The 16656-nt window shown below is 49.5% G+C and overlaps 1 protein-coding gene across 2 annotated transcripts in view; it reads left to right on the top strand.

Moving 5' to 3' along the window:
* LOC126535926 (uncharacterized) overlaps positions 1–16656 on the top strand; it is a 67066-nt gene that overhangs the window by 43882 nt on the left and 6528 nt on the right. For both annotated transcript variants that reach the window (XM_055073345.2, XM_055073346.2), the window contains exons 2-4: positions 523–622; positions 10747–10848; positions 10915–10974. In XM_055073345.2, coding sequence (XP_054929320.1) covers positions 523–622; positions 10747–10848; positions 10915–10974 — 262 coding nt within the window. The remainder of the gene's footprint in view (positions 1–522; positions 623–10746; positions 10849–10914; positions 10975–16656) is intronic.

Here is a 16656-nt window from a genome sequence, read left to right as displayed (position 1 = left end):
CGTGCGCACACGCGCTCTGTTTGCCGCCAAAGTTGGAAGACCGCCATTTTGTTCCCCCAATTCGGCTGGAACCGCGTTGCATTGCTAACTGTTTTGTTACGAACATGTGCCGATGATGGCACGATATTAATTCAATTTCTTTACTAAATTTATTCACACTTCAGGTATACTGCAGCGCGCGAAGGAAACCTGCATAAGCCTTCAACACACACGTGGTCTTACGTTTCCTTTATTTAAACACATGGAATTTTTTAAATATCTTTTAGGCGCAACCTCCCAATATAGCCTGTAAATTTCTGGGCCGTCAATACTGAGCGCGTGTACTTCCTGGTTGCTGTGATGCGCACGTACAGAATGCAGCTGCTAGCCAGCGGGGCCCGGACTCGACATTTCTCCGTCGGCAAAATGGATTGTCCGCGGGCAGTTTCCGAACGGCACGAGCGATGTTCGGCCCGCGGCATTGCAGCTGTTTGCTGGTCGACGTGCTGAAAGCGGCGCTCTTTTTTTTGTTCTTGCGCGCAGGCGATCAGCGGCGAGCCCATCGACCTGGCGGCCGCCATGCATTACGGCAGCACCAGCAACGCCCCGGCGCCCCCGGCATCTCGCTTCTGGTTCGGCAACGGTGCGCGCGGCTCCCGCGATTCGCCGCGTTCACGGCGCGCAGGCACCGCAACGATGCGCGCCGTCGCCGTTGTTTGTTTCGCCCTCGGGGTCGCCGCACGGTTGACACGCAGAACAGGACAGTGAATAAGCAAAGCATCCTAGTTGTACAGTGATATATTAGAGAGACAGAGTATGTGACAGCATCACGCGACGCAAAGCAAGGGAAGGCGTATAGTTGAATTTTCCTCGATGTTAGGTTGTAGTTAGACAACGAACCGAGTTAGCTTGTACCAGATATTGCATTAAGCTAGTTTGTTACGGATGCCAAATTAGCGGACTTAGTCCAGTTTTGTAAGGATCTGAGTGATTTCTGTAACGTTAATTTGACAGATGAAGGTGATTTGGCGAAATTACGACCAAGGTATCCTACATGATATTAGCGTTGTTGATAACGAAAGGTATGTGTAGTCCATGTTATATTGTAACTATAACATGAACACTCAGGTAATTATATTAGGTGGCACAGGCTAATTGTGCATTATTTATGGCGTAAACAGGTAGATTAGTATACCTTTTCTAGGCACACACATGCATTTACACTTACTACGACAGAAGAAGCTTGATGTGGGCGAGTTGGTTTTGCATACTTGAAGAAATGAGCGCTACGAAGACGCGGACTAAAGGAGGAACATGTACGACGGACAAGGCGCTACTTCCAACTAAATGTTTTCTTTGTTGAGGAAACAGGAGTTTACGTAGATACAACCTAGAACAGGCACCACCGTAACATCACGACCTCCCTGTCTCATTAGAAGAGCTATCTCTTTTTCGGCACTGACGCGCAGCTAATGCACGTGCCCTCGGCATTTGCAATGTAGAAAGCTTCTAATATCTCCCGTTCTAGTCTATCTCTAGAACGTGCCAGAAACCTGGTGTCACGAAGGTACGGACGGCGATTGTGACGTTTGCAGTGTTCTGCCAGATGGCCCCCCCGCATTGTTATGTACGGCCCAGTTGTGCTCACGCCCCCTTTCATTGAAACACCGTCCGGTTTGACCGATATAAACCTGTTGGCAACTTAGGGGTATCTCATATACGACATTACTTTTGCAAGCCGTGTACTGCGCTGCATGTTTCTTAGAGCATGGTTCGGGTTTTGCCTTTGTCAGCATAGGGCATATCTTGGCCAACTTACACGGTGCACTGAAGAGAAGATTAACACTGTGCCTTTGCGCAACCTTCTTGAGATTGTGGGACACCATGTGCCAATAAGGAATCACATGTAATCTCTTCCTATCAACTGGCTTTTCTGTGTTAATGCCCTCTCTTGCCCGTTTGATCTTTTGAAGAAGCTTATCACAGACGCTAGAAGCCAAAAGTGAAGGGAAACCGGCTAGGCGTAGCTTTGAAACCTGGTTATTAAAGCTGCTTTCTACTTTGTGAATGCAAGATTTATTTCGAGCTTCCTTTAGACAAGTCATTGCAACTCCTCTTTTTTACTAACTTGGAGTGGGCCCTGTCGTATGAAATTAGCTGCTTGTTCAACCTCCGCTGATATTCGAAACAGACATGCGTTTTCATTAGAGTGAGATTGAGGTACAGAAAGCTAATGCTGTTATCACAAGGCCTTTCGCACGTGAGGTTTAGAGCCTCCGATGCATGTCTAAAAGTGTTAATTATTGATTCTACAGTGTCATCTAGCCTCGACCCTAGAACCACGTTAACAAGCACCAGGTAGTGATCAACGTACCTCATTATGGAAGGAGCACATGAATGATTCAGAATGCTATTTACACATTTGTCAAAGGCGCTAAGAAAGATGTCTGAAAGAATGGGAGCGAGCGACCACCCAGTGCAAATACCCTTGCGTTGTATATACTGTTGGTTTTTGAAACTAACGACAGTGGAATGAAGATAAAAGTTTAACAGTTCTAGAAACTGGTCACTATTCACTCCGGTTGCACAACTGAACCTAACTTCACCAAAGTCTTCGATCTTGTTCCTAATGGCACTGAGCACACCGTCATGAGGAATCGCATAATACAGGTCTTCAACCTCCAGTGAAAACGCGTACACATTGCTCCAAGTACCTTGTTCTAAAGTCAGCACGACTTCTCTAGAGCTCCGCACAAGGAAAGGGTCATCTAGGGGCAAGTGGTCAAAATTATCGCAAGCGCAATTTAAGAGTGAATTGGAAGAATGAACCGCAGGCGTTCTTTGCCTTAATTTATTAATGACGCTTCAGGTACTTCCCTACTTGCATCTGCCAAGTCTTCTTCTCAGATAGCCTTTAGGGCTATTGTACGACCGAAGAGCGAACCCTGTGCCGCAACTCGCAGTCCAAGTCCGTGCCGTTACCTGAACCAAACTGAGAACAGTTTGTAAGGAAAACCTCAATTCAATTTAAGGGGTTGCCATTAGTCTTAATTAGTCTTAATTTGCATATGAGCGGTTTGTGACATACTTTATCAAACGCTTTAGAGAAGTCAAGGAAGATGCAATCGGCCAAGGGCCTTTCGCCAAGAATAAGATTGCGTTTGTGTATGAAGAGTGTTAATTGAGTTCCACATTAGTACGATTTGCGAAATTTACACCGCGATGGCGTGATAAAAGAAAGCGACGCCAGAAAAGTAGCTATAGACGCGTGGCCAATCGGCGCTCTACTATTCTACAAGGGATGCCGGTTAATGAACTCTGTCTGTAATTAAAGGAGTAATGTTCGAGTTCTTTACTTCTGCCTTCTAAAGATAAAGACAGCGGAGGCGCAGGAAAAGCTGTCAGATACAGCTTGATAAAGCCGTAGCCCCCTTTCGCTTGGCAGTGGCTTCACAGTAAGGCATTAAAAAAAAGCTAATTGCACAATGTAATAACAGTTACACAATAATGAGCAAGTAAAAAAAAGATTATTTAATATATACACAATATTTACAAAAAGGAAAACGGAACCTACATGGTAACAAACATATAGCACGCAAACGCCCAGGTGTTTGACGCACTGAAGAGGTCAAAATTATCGCAAGCAATTTAAGAGGGAATTGGAAGAATGAATCGCAGGCGTTCTTTGCCTGAATTTATTCGAGGGGTCGGCGGTACCCAATTCTCCGCATACCTTGTCTTGTGGGCTGCTTCTCGGGCGCACAAATCAGCAAGGTGACAAATGTGATTTACGTTTCTCCGTGTTTCAAGTTTAAACCGGACACTCAAGCGGTATTTCTACAAGTTGTAGATCTTCATCACACTACTTCGCAGAAAGAGATTCGCGCTTAATGAGTCTCAAAGGACATTGTGAACATCACGAAGGAACTTCCTCTGCAAAATGCAGATATGCTGAAGACAGCTAACTGTGGCTGTGTCCCACACTAAATGACAATAGTTTAAATAGGAGTAGAAAAGCGAATTATAGAGGAGTAATTTTACTGGCCTTGCAAGAACGTATCTAAGCCGACCTACGTAGTCTAAGCCTACCGACCCCAGTTATTTGAGCCAGTTTCGTTGTGATATGGTCCACGTGGTGTTCACAAGACATACAGTATGAAAAATACTCCGAGACATTGTTCAACCACATCTTTACGTCGTGAGTTAAGTTTAACCTCGAAGGAGGAGGGAAGTGGTTTATTTTTAGGGCGAAATATGACAGCTTGGCAAGAATCAGGCTAGGCAAGAATCGGATGTATGCGCTAAGAGACAATGCCGGCAATATCATTACTAATATGGATGATAGTTCAAGTGGCTGAGGAGTTCTATAGAGATTTATACAGTACCAGTGGCACCCACGACGATAATGGAAGAGAGAATAGAGGAATTTGAAATCCCACAAGTAACGACGGAAGAAGTAAAGAAAGCCTTGGGAGCTATGCAAAGCCGAAAGGCAGCTGGGGAGGACCAGGTAACAGCAGATTTGTTGAAGGATGGTGGACAGATTGTTCTAGAAAAACTGGCCACCCTGTATGCGCAGTGCCTCATGACCTCGAGCGTACCGGAATCTTGGAAGAACGCTAACATAATCCCAATCCATAAGAAATGGGACGCAAAGACTTGAAAAATTATAGACCGATCAGCTTACTGCCCGTTGCCTACAAAGCATTTACTAAGGTAATTGTAAATAGAATCAGGAACACCTTAGACTTCTGTCAACCAAAAGACCAGGCAGGATTCCGTAAAAGCTACGCAACAATTGACCATATTCACACTATCAATCAGGGGACAGAGAAATGTGCGGAATATAACCAACCCTTATATATAGCTTTCATTGATTACGAGAAAGCGTTTGATTCAGTCGTAACCTCAGCAGTCATGTAGGCATTACGGAATTAGGGTGTAGACGAGCCGTATGTAAAAATACTGAAAGATTCTATAGCGGCTCCACAGCCACCGTATAGTCCTCCACAAAGAAAGCAACAAAATACAAATAAAGACAGGCGTTAGGCAGGAAGATGCGATCTCTCCAATGCTATTCACAGCGTGTTTACAGGAGGTATTTTGAGACCTGGATTGGGAAGAATTGGGGATAAGAGTTAATGGCTAATACCTTAGTAACTTGCGATTCGCTGATGATATTGCCTTGCTTAGTAACTCAGGGGACCAATTGCAATGCATGCTCACTGACCTGGAGAGGCAAAGCAGAAGGGTGGCTCTAAAAATTGATTTGCAGAAAACTAAAGTAATGTTTAACAGTCTCGGAAGAGAACAGCAGTTTACGATAGGTAGCGAGGCACTGGAAGTGGTAAGGGAATACATCTACTTAGGACAGGTAGTGACCGCGAATCCGGATCATGAGACTGAAATAATCAGAAGAATAAGAATGGGCTGGGGTGCGTTTGGCAGGCATTCTCCGATCATGAACAGCAGGTTGCCATTATCCCTCAAGAGAAAAGTGTATAACAGCTGTGTCTTACCAGTACTCACGTACGGGGCAGAAACCTGGAGGCTCACGAAAAGGGCTCTACTTAAATTGAGGACGACACAACGAGCTATGGAAAGAAGAATGATGGGTGTAACGTTAAGGGATAAGAAAAGAGCAGATTGGGTGAGGGAACCAACGTGAGTTAATCACATCTTAGTTGAAATCAAGAAATAGAAATGGGCAGGACATGTAATGAGGGAAGATAACCGATGGTCATTAAGGGTTACGGACTGGATTCCAAGGGAAGGGAAGCGTAGCAGGGGGCGGCAGAAAGTTAGGTGGGCGTATGAGATTAAGAAGTTTGCAGGGACAACATGGTCACAATTAGTACATGACCGGGGTAGTTGGAGAAGTATGGGAGAGGCCTTTGCCCTGCAGTGGGTGTAAGCAGGCTGATGATGATGATGACGACAGCTTGCGTTTTCTTTTTATTTATGCGCATGGACTTGGGTTAGGACGATTTTTGCAACTCGCCCATGGTGTCATTGCATTCCAGAACAAGGAAATCAAGATCATTTCCAGCTAAGGAGATGCTAGTATCATCAGTGTAGATAATAAAGTTAATAGTTGAGGTAACGTCGAAAATATCATTAAGGTACATATTAAATAGTAATGTCCCCAATATACTGCTCTATAAGATGGCAGAAATAACAGTTCAGATTTCATGTTGTCTATGCAAACAGCCTGTTTTCTATGCGATAGACATGATTTAAGAAGCATTTGAGCCTGTCTGCGATAACCATAGCTTCATTAAGTCGAATGCCTTCGAGAAGTACACGAAGACACCAATAAAGAAGGCTTTCTTTTCAAACTGTCTAGTATATATTCCTTTTGTTCAAGTAGTGCTTACTCGGCAGATTTATTTTTGCAAAACCCAAATTAATTTAGTCACAGAAGATCATGCTCACTAATAGCCTCAGGCAACCTAGTATACAAAACCATCTCAAAAGTATTCGAGAAGATTCGAATAGATACTGGTCTATAATTTCCTAAATCATTGCGGTCTCCTTTCTTATACAGCACCGTTTTTGGCTATTTGAATTTTATTACGAAATATAGTGGTAGCTAAGTATAAGTTAAATATATCTACACCAGGCGTAATGACTCCTACTAGCAGAGTGTGGGTGTAGGCCAGTTGGTTATTCATGATTTGGGAAGTTACCGCAAGGAATACACGAGATTAAGAAAGGGACAACACGAAGCGGTACTGGCTACTGATGATTCAATGGAACGAACTCCGAGGTTATGTAGATCAGATACACGTGGGCATCCTAAAAGCAATATCCTACTACATGCTTCACAGGCCTTACTTGAGTACCGTCAATGTCATAGCTATGGCTGTTACTAGACAGTTTTTAGCAGAGCGTTTGCTTGCGCTCCGCTCCGCACACGTTTCACGCGCACCGGTGGCTGCACAGAATGCATTGATTTCGCTTATCTAACAAGAGCGCCTTCCAGAGATGCCACTGACGTGCTCTCAGCTTGGCGGTAAAACGATTACGAAAGCAACTACACGCTCCCTGACGCACCGCTAAATCAGGTTCCTAGCGGAACGTGGTCAGCGTCCCACGTTCCGCTGCCGCTGTGTGTGCTGTGCGCACGCGCGTCAGCGTTCCCAGTAGCGTTTTGCTGAGCGGCGGCGTGCCAATTGTTGTGATAGGCCGGTCTGAGCGGAGCGGACCGTAAACGCTCTGCTAAAACTCTCTATTAAGGTTTTGCATTACTGATATAACTTCTGTTTTAACCGGGTTCAGAAATATTGTGACACAACTGTAGTAGTCAATGCATTTATTGGAATCATGTGACGGGTTGTTATCGGCGAGGGTTGTAAGAAAGTTGTTAAAGGCATCTGCTAGCTATGCTCGAGATATATCTTTATTAGTTAGCTTTAGCATACATGCCCCCCCCCCCCCCCTTATTGTTTACATCCCAGTAGTAAGTTTAATCTTGACCATAGCAGCTCGTGTCGACATTTTTTAAATTCAAGTAATATATAGTATATTATTCTGCACGTGGCTGGTGTGGCTTTTTGTTAACCTATTCCTGTATTTCTTAAATATCCTCAGGTCATCTGCTGAACGTGTATTTGAAAAGGTTTTGTAGCGCTTGTTTTTCATTTTAATTTCTTGGCGTAACTCAGAAGTTATACCCAAGGTTTGAGAGTTTTACGCTTTCATCCACGCACTTTTAATGGGAAGCAGGAATGGTAGATGTGTTTGAATACTTGCTGCAGTCAACAAAAAGTTAATTATTCAATTTTAGTTAATTGGGCTGCTCACAGCGGTAATTATCATCTCCCTTTGTGTCCCCGTTGCCACATAACTTATGTGCACTGGTGGTCTTCGCTTGCCTCCCCGTGGCTAATTTTAAGAAAACCATAACGCTTAATTTTGAACACCCTGTATGCGTGACGGAGCGCAAGGTAACGCATGCGAAGCCAACCACTGTGCATGTCTCGTGCGCCCGCCGCTTATCGCAAGCCTTGTATGCTTTTCGTTTTGTTTCAAGGCTTTAATCGAGTCGCCTGCTGGTGTCGGCGCTTGCTTTCGTTTCCGCGTTTCGCCGTCGTGAAGCAAGGCGTAGCATGATCCGCCCGCAGAAGCATGCTGCAATCGCTCGTGTACTTAGATTTAGGTGCATGTTAGAGAACCGCAGCTGGTTAAAATTAATCTGGAGACCCCCCCTAGCGGCGTGACTCATATCGCGTTTTTGGTGCGTACACTCAAGAATTCACTATTATTTCGTTTGCCGTAATCGCCACGTAACGCTTCGTCGTGGTAAGTCTCCAACTGCAGTGGCGGTCACTTTGCCATATTATTCTGAAAATTTGAACCCTGTTTACTGAGAGGAACGAGTGTTGCGCGTGTTTACATGCATCAGCTGACCAGCGGAAGCATTCAGAATTATTATACGAGAGCACAGAAAGAAACACGTTATGCCTTGTGCATGTATCTAGGGTTGGCTTTGCCAGCAAACGGACAAACCTAACTCGCAGGATTAGGTATGGCACTTTAAAGGCAAATATTCAAGGTGATATTCCACTGACATGTGAAAACGCACAAATAATGTTTCAGCTGAGGTGCAGCAAGCTTTAAGAAGGTATTTTTTTTCCTTGCGGAGAAAATTTGTGTGTTCTGCTGCTGGCATTACCTACTGCGTTCATCAGCCTTAAGGCTGGATGGGACGAGAAATTGGGCACCAAGTGTGAAATGATAGTGTGAAATTATTTATCGTTTCTTAGTATATGTAGTTGCCACTCGAGCAAGCATTGCCATCACTAAATTCAGTAAGATTCTGCAATTATTTATCGTTTATCATTATATGTACTTGCCGCTCAAGCAAGCATTAATTACCATCACTAAAGGCAGTAAAGATTGAAATGTTAATTACATCGAACAGCATTGACTGTTCCGCATGTCTGCTTGCAGCATGTTTGTTTTTACAGTGACAACAATTACACGGACACTGCAGGCGGATTTCCGCCGTCGTTAGCGCCGTCGCCGGGTTACTCCGTCCAAAAGCATCGCGGCCGCGCGCCGTAAGCGGCTGGCTTTCGTGGCGTTCCTGTCGGGGTGTTCTATGTTGTGTAGCATGCACTCCCACGTAATGTGGTATAGGGTTGGTGTGGCCCCGCACCACGCGCATTGTAAGTGCCTGTCTGGAGCCTACGCCATGCAGCGGCATCCTCTGTCTTTAGATTTTGATGAGGTGGTGGATATCGCAAGCGACTCCCTCTGGGGTAGTTCACGATGGCTGAATACTCCAGGTCGACAGGATCCGGGTCTTCTGCAGGTGGCGTGATGAGTGCTCGGTTATGCATGAGTCGTGGAGCTGCTCTGTCGGCCGGCAGGTTGCCCGTGATGCCAGTGTGACCCGGTATCCAGATGATGGTATGGGTGGTGATGTCCTCGGGGTCCTCCTTGAGTATTTGGGCTAGGACTTGCGCAGCAGGTCTTCCGATTCTTCCCTGTAGGAAGTTGCGTCACGCCTGCTGGGAATCCGTGAGGATCGTCAGTGGTTTGTTTGCGCGTTGGCCTTCGCGGATGGCTAACGCGATGGCCAGCTCTTAGGCTTTAGTGATCGTGCAGGGGCGGGTCGATGCAGCGGAGGTAACGTGGCCTCGGCGATCGCATACCACTGCCACTGCGCCCTTTTCTTCGTCCCATACATGGAGGCGTCCATAAAACGGGCCGTGTTATGGAACCTGAATGCTTTCTCCATGTACTGGGTCCTTGCTCTCCTACTGCCGGAGTGTAGGTTAGGCTCCATGTTGCGTGGTACCGGGCAACGTGATACCTGTCCTGGACGTGACGAGGTATCGAGCAGGTTTCTTCGGTTCGTGTTGTTGCAGCTTGGAAGCCGAAGGTTTGTAGGGCCTGCCGGCCCGTGCGAGTCCGCGCAAGTCTATGTTGTTGCGAGACGTAAAGCGCTTCTGTCAGTTCGCTGAGGGTGTTGTGTAACCCTAGCGCCAATAATTTTTCAGTCATGGGCAGGCGGAGAGCGGTTCTGAAAGCCATCCTCAATAGCGTGTCGGCCTGCTTCGTCTCGGACTGTGTGAGGTGGTAGCAGGGCAGGCTGTACGTAATTCTGCTCACCACCAGGCTTCTGACGAGGAAGACCCAGCTCCGGCAGCGTTGAGCTTCGAGCTCGTTTCTTTTTCTTTTTTTATATCGCACTGCGCACGCTGCGCGGCCTCCGGGATTCCTAACTTCCTCCTCCTTGACGGGCGTTGCACGCGGATGCGGCCCGAGGCGAGGGGCGCTACAGACTAAACGCTCGAGACGGCGAAGTGTGCGAGGCAGCTCGCGAGGCAGAGCCGAGATGAACAAGAGCCGCCGCCAGAGCACTCGGCGGCAGCCGCGTGACGCTTTCTCGCTGGCGACGACGGCCGGAGCGAAACCTGCCAGCGCGCGCAATCTCGGAGGCTACACTTCGCACTTGGACATTACATAGGACACCACGGCGACGACGAAAACTCGACTGGATTCTTTGCGTAATTGCTTTCGCAGTGATATGCAGTACTTTATTTGATACCCGCAACATCAGTGATCACGCTGACTCAGTGTGATGGTCCCGCTGCATGAGGTACCGCCACTGCAGTTCGGCTGCAAAATAGAAGGAGGAATATTTGGTTTTTGTTTTGTTCAAACAAATGTGCGTACATTTTGAGATCGTGGCCTAACTCTCCCGTCGGTGACTGTCATTCTACGAGTGAGAGTCGTCTGCTCGCGTCTTCGCAGACGAGTCCGTGCTCGAGCGCCTGCGGCAGGCCCGCGAGGACTACCCGGACCACGACCCCAAGGAGGTGGCGGCCGCCATAGTGACCCTCTGCTTGAACCACAGTGAGCGCACAGTGCATGTGCATCCCGGCTTGTTCATCTTATTGCGTCATTGTTTTTTTTTTTCAGTTCTCTTCACGCTCGTGGTCCTGGCAACATTCCTGGTTCCTGCTGCTTCGCTGATTATAGGTGCGTCACGGTTGACTCTCGTGAAAGGCTCGAGGTAAAAAGCGTAGCACATGAATGTGACCGAAGGATTAAAGAAAGATCATAGCGTATCGGTCTCTATATTTGTCAAAACTGCACGCACTTTATTCGGTTTTTATTTCCACCCGTAAGTTGAGTGTTTTTTTAATGAATATGTTTTATTGCGATAGCAATTATACAGACGCTCGAGGCACAGCAGACACTTTCAGTTGGGCGTCCGCAACCACCCACGTACGCAGTGCGCGAAGTCGTGCGCTCACGAAACGGTTTCCCGGACGCAGAAGTTGAGGAGTGCTGACGCGCAGGACCCGGTAGTGTGCCATACTCAGCGCCGCCACGGAGGCAAACCACAAGCCGGAGTCACATCTTCGGCAAGAGCCATATTGAAAAGTGCGCTCTCGTGGACACGCGAAAACACGCGAGAACGTCCCGCAAAGCCCGCTGAGCCCGCAGCGGACGCTACGCAGCTTTAGAAAAGCTGCGGGCGCACGCAACAGACCGTGCGTGCTCCTGCGTAGTGCGCATGCGCACTGTCACCTCCGCAGGTTTTCTGCGTACGCAAGGCTGTTGCGGACGCCCAACTAAAACAGTATAACGACGTTTGCGCAACCGCCGTTAGTGTGCGTTCCAGCTTGACGGCGCATAGAGTTTCCTTCATTTCTAAGTTCATAATCCAACTCTCATCGGTGACACAAACGCACACTCATACAAGCACCAGACGCAAAGAGAAATGGCATCTACCCCGACTTCGCACAACGTATGGATCCCAAATGTTGCATTTCCTGGTTCCGAACACCCTTAATACAAACAAATGGTACACAGAAAATATGAACCTAAACAGAAAAACAATTGTTCAGCAATTTTTTGAGCATGTGGTGGGTTCAAACCCAAATTAGGCTAATAGTGTTTTTTTTTACCATTGTATAAAAAGAAATGCTGCTATGTATTGTTGGAACTTGATATATTATGTCGTAGTGTTGAAATGCAATTACGTTTTACTCCTTCTGTTTCTGCTATACCGCTGTATTACGCTTTTTTGTTACTTCTCAGTGCATTGTATATTTGAATTTTTACTTTGTATTACATTAAGTTTAATTGTAATTCTGCATTGTGTATGGTTCTTTGATTCATGATGTATGTCAAATTGTACTTTTTTTCCCCTTCACTGCTGCCATTTTGTAAATGGGCCCCGGACCCCGTCAAGCTGCTTCAAGGCAGCTTTTCGTCCCCGGCCTTTTTTCTCTTGGAGAAATAAATGAATCTTGAATCTTGAAAGAAAACATATACCACAGAAAGTAATAAGAGAAACCTTTTAATGTACGCTTGTTCGCACGTTGTAAAAATTATTGTAACATTCCGAATAATTTGCTGAAGAAGTCGAAGTGACAGTATGACGAAAACGAATTTGCAGTACGCAAAAAAAATATCCCAGAAGACAATGGTAACTACGTTATGCGTTCATGAATTTACCTAAGTCTGGTAATACTGCTGATGAAATAAATTACAACAATAAAACTGTTACTAATTCATTTAGCATAGCACATTCTTTGAGTGACTACTTCTATAATATATACAGCAGTCGTTGGATGACCTCTGCTTATACCATTCATCGCAGCAATCAATCTTCTTCTTAGAGCGCAGCTCCTTGGCGCCCGTTCCCACGTTTCGCGTCGCCGTCGGCCTCGCCCATTACCCCCTGTCAGGGGTTAATGCGCGAGCGCGGTCGCGCACGCTACAATTATCTCGGCGGTGCAATGCCTGGTGTGCCACAGGACAAGCGCATATTGCTACACGTGCAAATAGACGCCGCAAACATGCACAGTGAGCACCGCGGCGTCGAAGCACAAAGAGAAAGGGCGCGAGCGCGGACGCTACACTGATCTCGGCGGTGCGATGCCTGGTGTGCCACAGGACAAGCGCATATTGTTACACGTGCAAAGAGACGCCGCGAACATGCACAGCGAGCACCGCGGCGTCGAAGCACAAAAGGAAAGGGCGCGAGAGCGGACGCTACATTGATCTCGGCGGTGCAATGCCTGGTGTGCCACAGGACAAGCGCATATTGTTACACGTGCAAAGAGACGCCGCGAACATGCACAGCGAGCACCGCGGCGTCGAAGCACAAAAGGAAAGGGCGCGAGAGCGGACGCTACACTGATCTCGGCGGTGCAATGCCTGGTGTGCCACAGGACAAGCGCATATTGTTACACGTGCAAAGAGACGCCGCGAACATGCACAGCGAGCACCGCGGCGTCGAAGCACAAAAGGAAAGGGCGCGAGAGCGGACGCTACACTGATCTCGGCGGTGCAATGCCTGGTGTGCCACAGGACAAGCGCATATTGTTACACGTGCAAAGAGACGCCGCGAACATGCACAGCGAGCACCGCGGCGTCGAAGCACAAAAGGAAAGGGCGCGAGAGCGGACGCTACACTGATCTCGGCGGTGCAATGCCTGGTGTGCCACAGGACAAGCGCATATTGTTACACGTGCAAAGAGACGCCGCGAACATGCACAGCGAGCACCGCGGCGTCGAAGCACAAAGGCAAAGGGCGCGAGAGCGGACGCTACATTGATCTCGGCGGTGCAATGCCTGGTGTGCCACAGGACAAGCGCATATTGTTACACGTGCAAAGAGACGCCGCCAACATGCACAGCGAGCACCGCGGCGTCGAAGCACAAAAGGAAAGGGCGCGAGAGCGGACGCTACACTGATCTCGGCGGTGCAATGCCTGGTGTGCCACAGGACAAGCGCATATTGTTACACGTGCAAAGAGACGCCGCGAACATGCACAGCGAGCACCGCGGCGTCGAAGCACAAAAGGAAAGGGCGCGAGAGCGGACGCTACACTGATCTCGGCGGTGCAATGCCTGGTGTGCCACAGGACAAGCGCATATTGTTACACGTGCAAAGAGACGCCGCCAACATGCACAGCGAGCACCGCGGCGTCGAAGCACAAAAGGAAAGGGCGCGAGAGCGGACGCTACATTGATCTCGGCGGTGCAATGCCTGGTGTGCCACAGGACAAGCGCATATTGTTACACGTGCAAAGAGACGCCGCGAACATGCACAGCGAGCACCGCGGCGTCGAAGCACAAAAGGAAAGGGCGCGAGAGCGGACGCTACACTGATCTCGGCGGTGCAATGCCTGGTGTGCCACAGGACAAGCGCATATTGTTACACGTGCAAAGAGACGCCGCGAACATGCACAGCGAGCACCGCGGCGTCGAAGCACAAAAGGAAAGGGCGCGAGAGCGGACGCTACACTGATCTCGGCGGTGCAATGCCTGGTGTGCCACAGGACAAGCGCATATTGTTACACGTGCAAAGAGACGCCGCGAACATGCACAGCGAGCACCGCGGCGTCGAAGCACAAAAGGAAAGGGCGCGAGAGCGGACGCTACACTGATCTCGGCGGTGCAATGCCTGGTGTGCCACAGGACAAGCGCATATTGTTACACGTGCAAAGAGACGCCGCGAACATGCACAGCGAGCACCGCGGCGTCGAAGCACAAAGGCAAAGGGCGCGAGAGCGGACGCTACATTGATCTCGGCGGTGCAATGCCTGGTGTGCCACAGGACAAGCGCATATTGTTACACGTGCAAAGAGACGCCGCCAACATGCACAGCGAGCACCGCGGCGTCGAAGCACAAAAGGAAAGGGCGCGAGAGCGGACGCTACACTGATCTCGGCGGTGCAATGCCTGGTGTGCCACAGGACAAGCGCATATTGTTACACGTGCAAAGAGACGCCGCGAACATGCACAGCGAGCACCGCGGCGTCGAAGCACAAAAGGAAAGGGCGCGAGAGCGGACGCTACACTGATCTCGGCGGTGCAATGCCTGGTGTGCCACAGGACAAGCGCATATTGTTACACGTGCAAAGAGACGCCGCCAACATGCACAGCGAGCACCGCGGCGTCGAAGCACAAAAGGAAAGGGCGCGAGAGCGGACGCTACATTGATCTCGGCGGTGCAATGCCTGGTGTGCCACAGGACAAGCGCATATTGTTACACGTGCAAAGAGACGCCGCGAACATGCACAGCGAGCACCGCGGCGTCGAAGCACAAAAGGAAAGGGCGCGAGAGCGGACGCTACACTGATCTCGGCGGTGCAATGCCTGGTGTGCCACAGGACAAGCGCATATTGTTACACGTGCAAAGAGACGCCACGAACATGCACAGCGAGCACCGCGGCGTCGAAGCACAAAGGGAAAGGGCGCGAGAGCGGACGCTACATTGATCTCGGCGGTGCAATGCCTGGTGTGCCACAGGACAAGCGCATATTGTTACACGTGCAAAGAGACGCCGCGAACATGCACAGCGAGCACCGCGGCGTCGAAGCACAAAAGGAAAGGGCGCGAGAGCGGACGCTACATTGATCTCGGCGGTGCAATGCCTGGTGTGCCACAGGACAAGCGCATATTGTTACACGTGCAAAGAGACGCCACGAACATGCACAGCGAGCACCGCGGCGTCGAAGCACAAACGGAAAGGGCGCGAGAGCGGACGCTACACTGATCTCGGCGGTGCAATGCCTGGTGTGCCACAGGACAAGCGCATATTGTTACACGTGCAAAGAGACGCCACGAACATGCACAGCGAGCACCGCGGCGTCGAAGCACAAACGGAAAGGGCGCGAGCGCGGACGCTACACTGATCTCGGCGGTGCAATGCCTGGTGTGCCACAGGACAAGCGCATATTGTTACACGTGCAAAGAGACGCCGCCAACATGCACAGCGAGCACCGCGGCGTCGAAGCACAAACGGAAAGGGCGCGAGCGCGGACGCTACACTGATCTCGGCGGTGCAATGCCTGGTGTGCCACAGGACAAGCGCATATTGTTACACGTGCAAAGAGACGCCACGAACATGCACAGCGAGCACCGCGGCGTCGAAGCACAAACGGAAAGGGCGCGAGCGCGGACGCTACACTGATCTCGGCAGTGCAATGCCTGGTGTGCCACAGGACAAGCGCATATTGTTACACGTGCAAAGAGACGCCGCCAACATGCACAGCGAGCACCGCGGCGTCGAAGCACAAAGGGAAAGGGCGCGAGAGCGGACGCTACATTGATCTCGGCGGTGCAATGCCTGGTGTGCCACAGGACAAGCGCATATTGTTACACGTGCAAAGAGACGCCACGAACATGCACAGCGAGCACCGCGGCGTCGAAGCACAAAAGGAAAGGGCGCGAGAGCGGACGCTACATTGATCTCGGCGGTGCAATGCCTGGTGTGCCACAGGACAAGCGCATATTGTTACACGTGCAAAGAGACGCCACGAACATGCACAGCGAGCACCGCGGCGTCGAAGCACAAACGGAAAGGGCGCGAGCGCGGACGCTACACTGATCTCGGCGGTGCAATGCCTGGTGTGCCACAGGACAAGCGCATATTGTTACACGTGCAAAGAGACGCCACGAACATGCACAGCGAGCACCGCGGCGTCGAAGCACAAAAGGAAAGGGCGCGAGAGCGGACGCTACATTGATCTCGGCGGTGCAATGCCTGGTGTGCCACAGGACAAGCGCATATTGTTACACGTGCAAAGAGACGCCACGAACATGCACAGCGAGCACCGCGGCGTCGAAGCACAAACGGAAAGGGCGCGAGCGCGGACGCTACACTGATCTCGGCGGTGCAATGCCTGGTGTGCCACAG

This window comes from Dermacentor andersoni, chromosome 4 (assembly GCF_023375885.2).
Source record: "Dermacentor andersoni chromosome 4, qqDerAnde1_hic_scaffold, whole genome shotgun sequence".
Classification (NCBI taxonomy): Eukaryota; Metazoa; Arthropoda; class Arachnida; order Ixodida; family Ixodidae; genus Dermacentor; species Dermacentor andersoni.
This window is presented reverse-complemented; position numbering and strand designations above follow the sequence as displayed.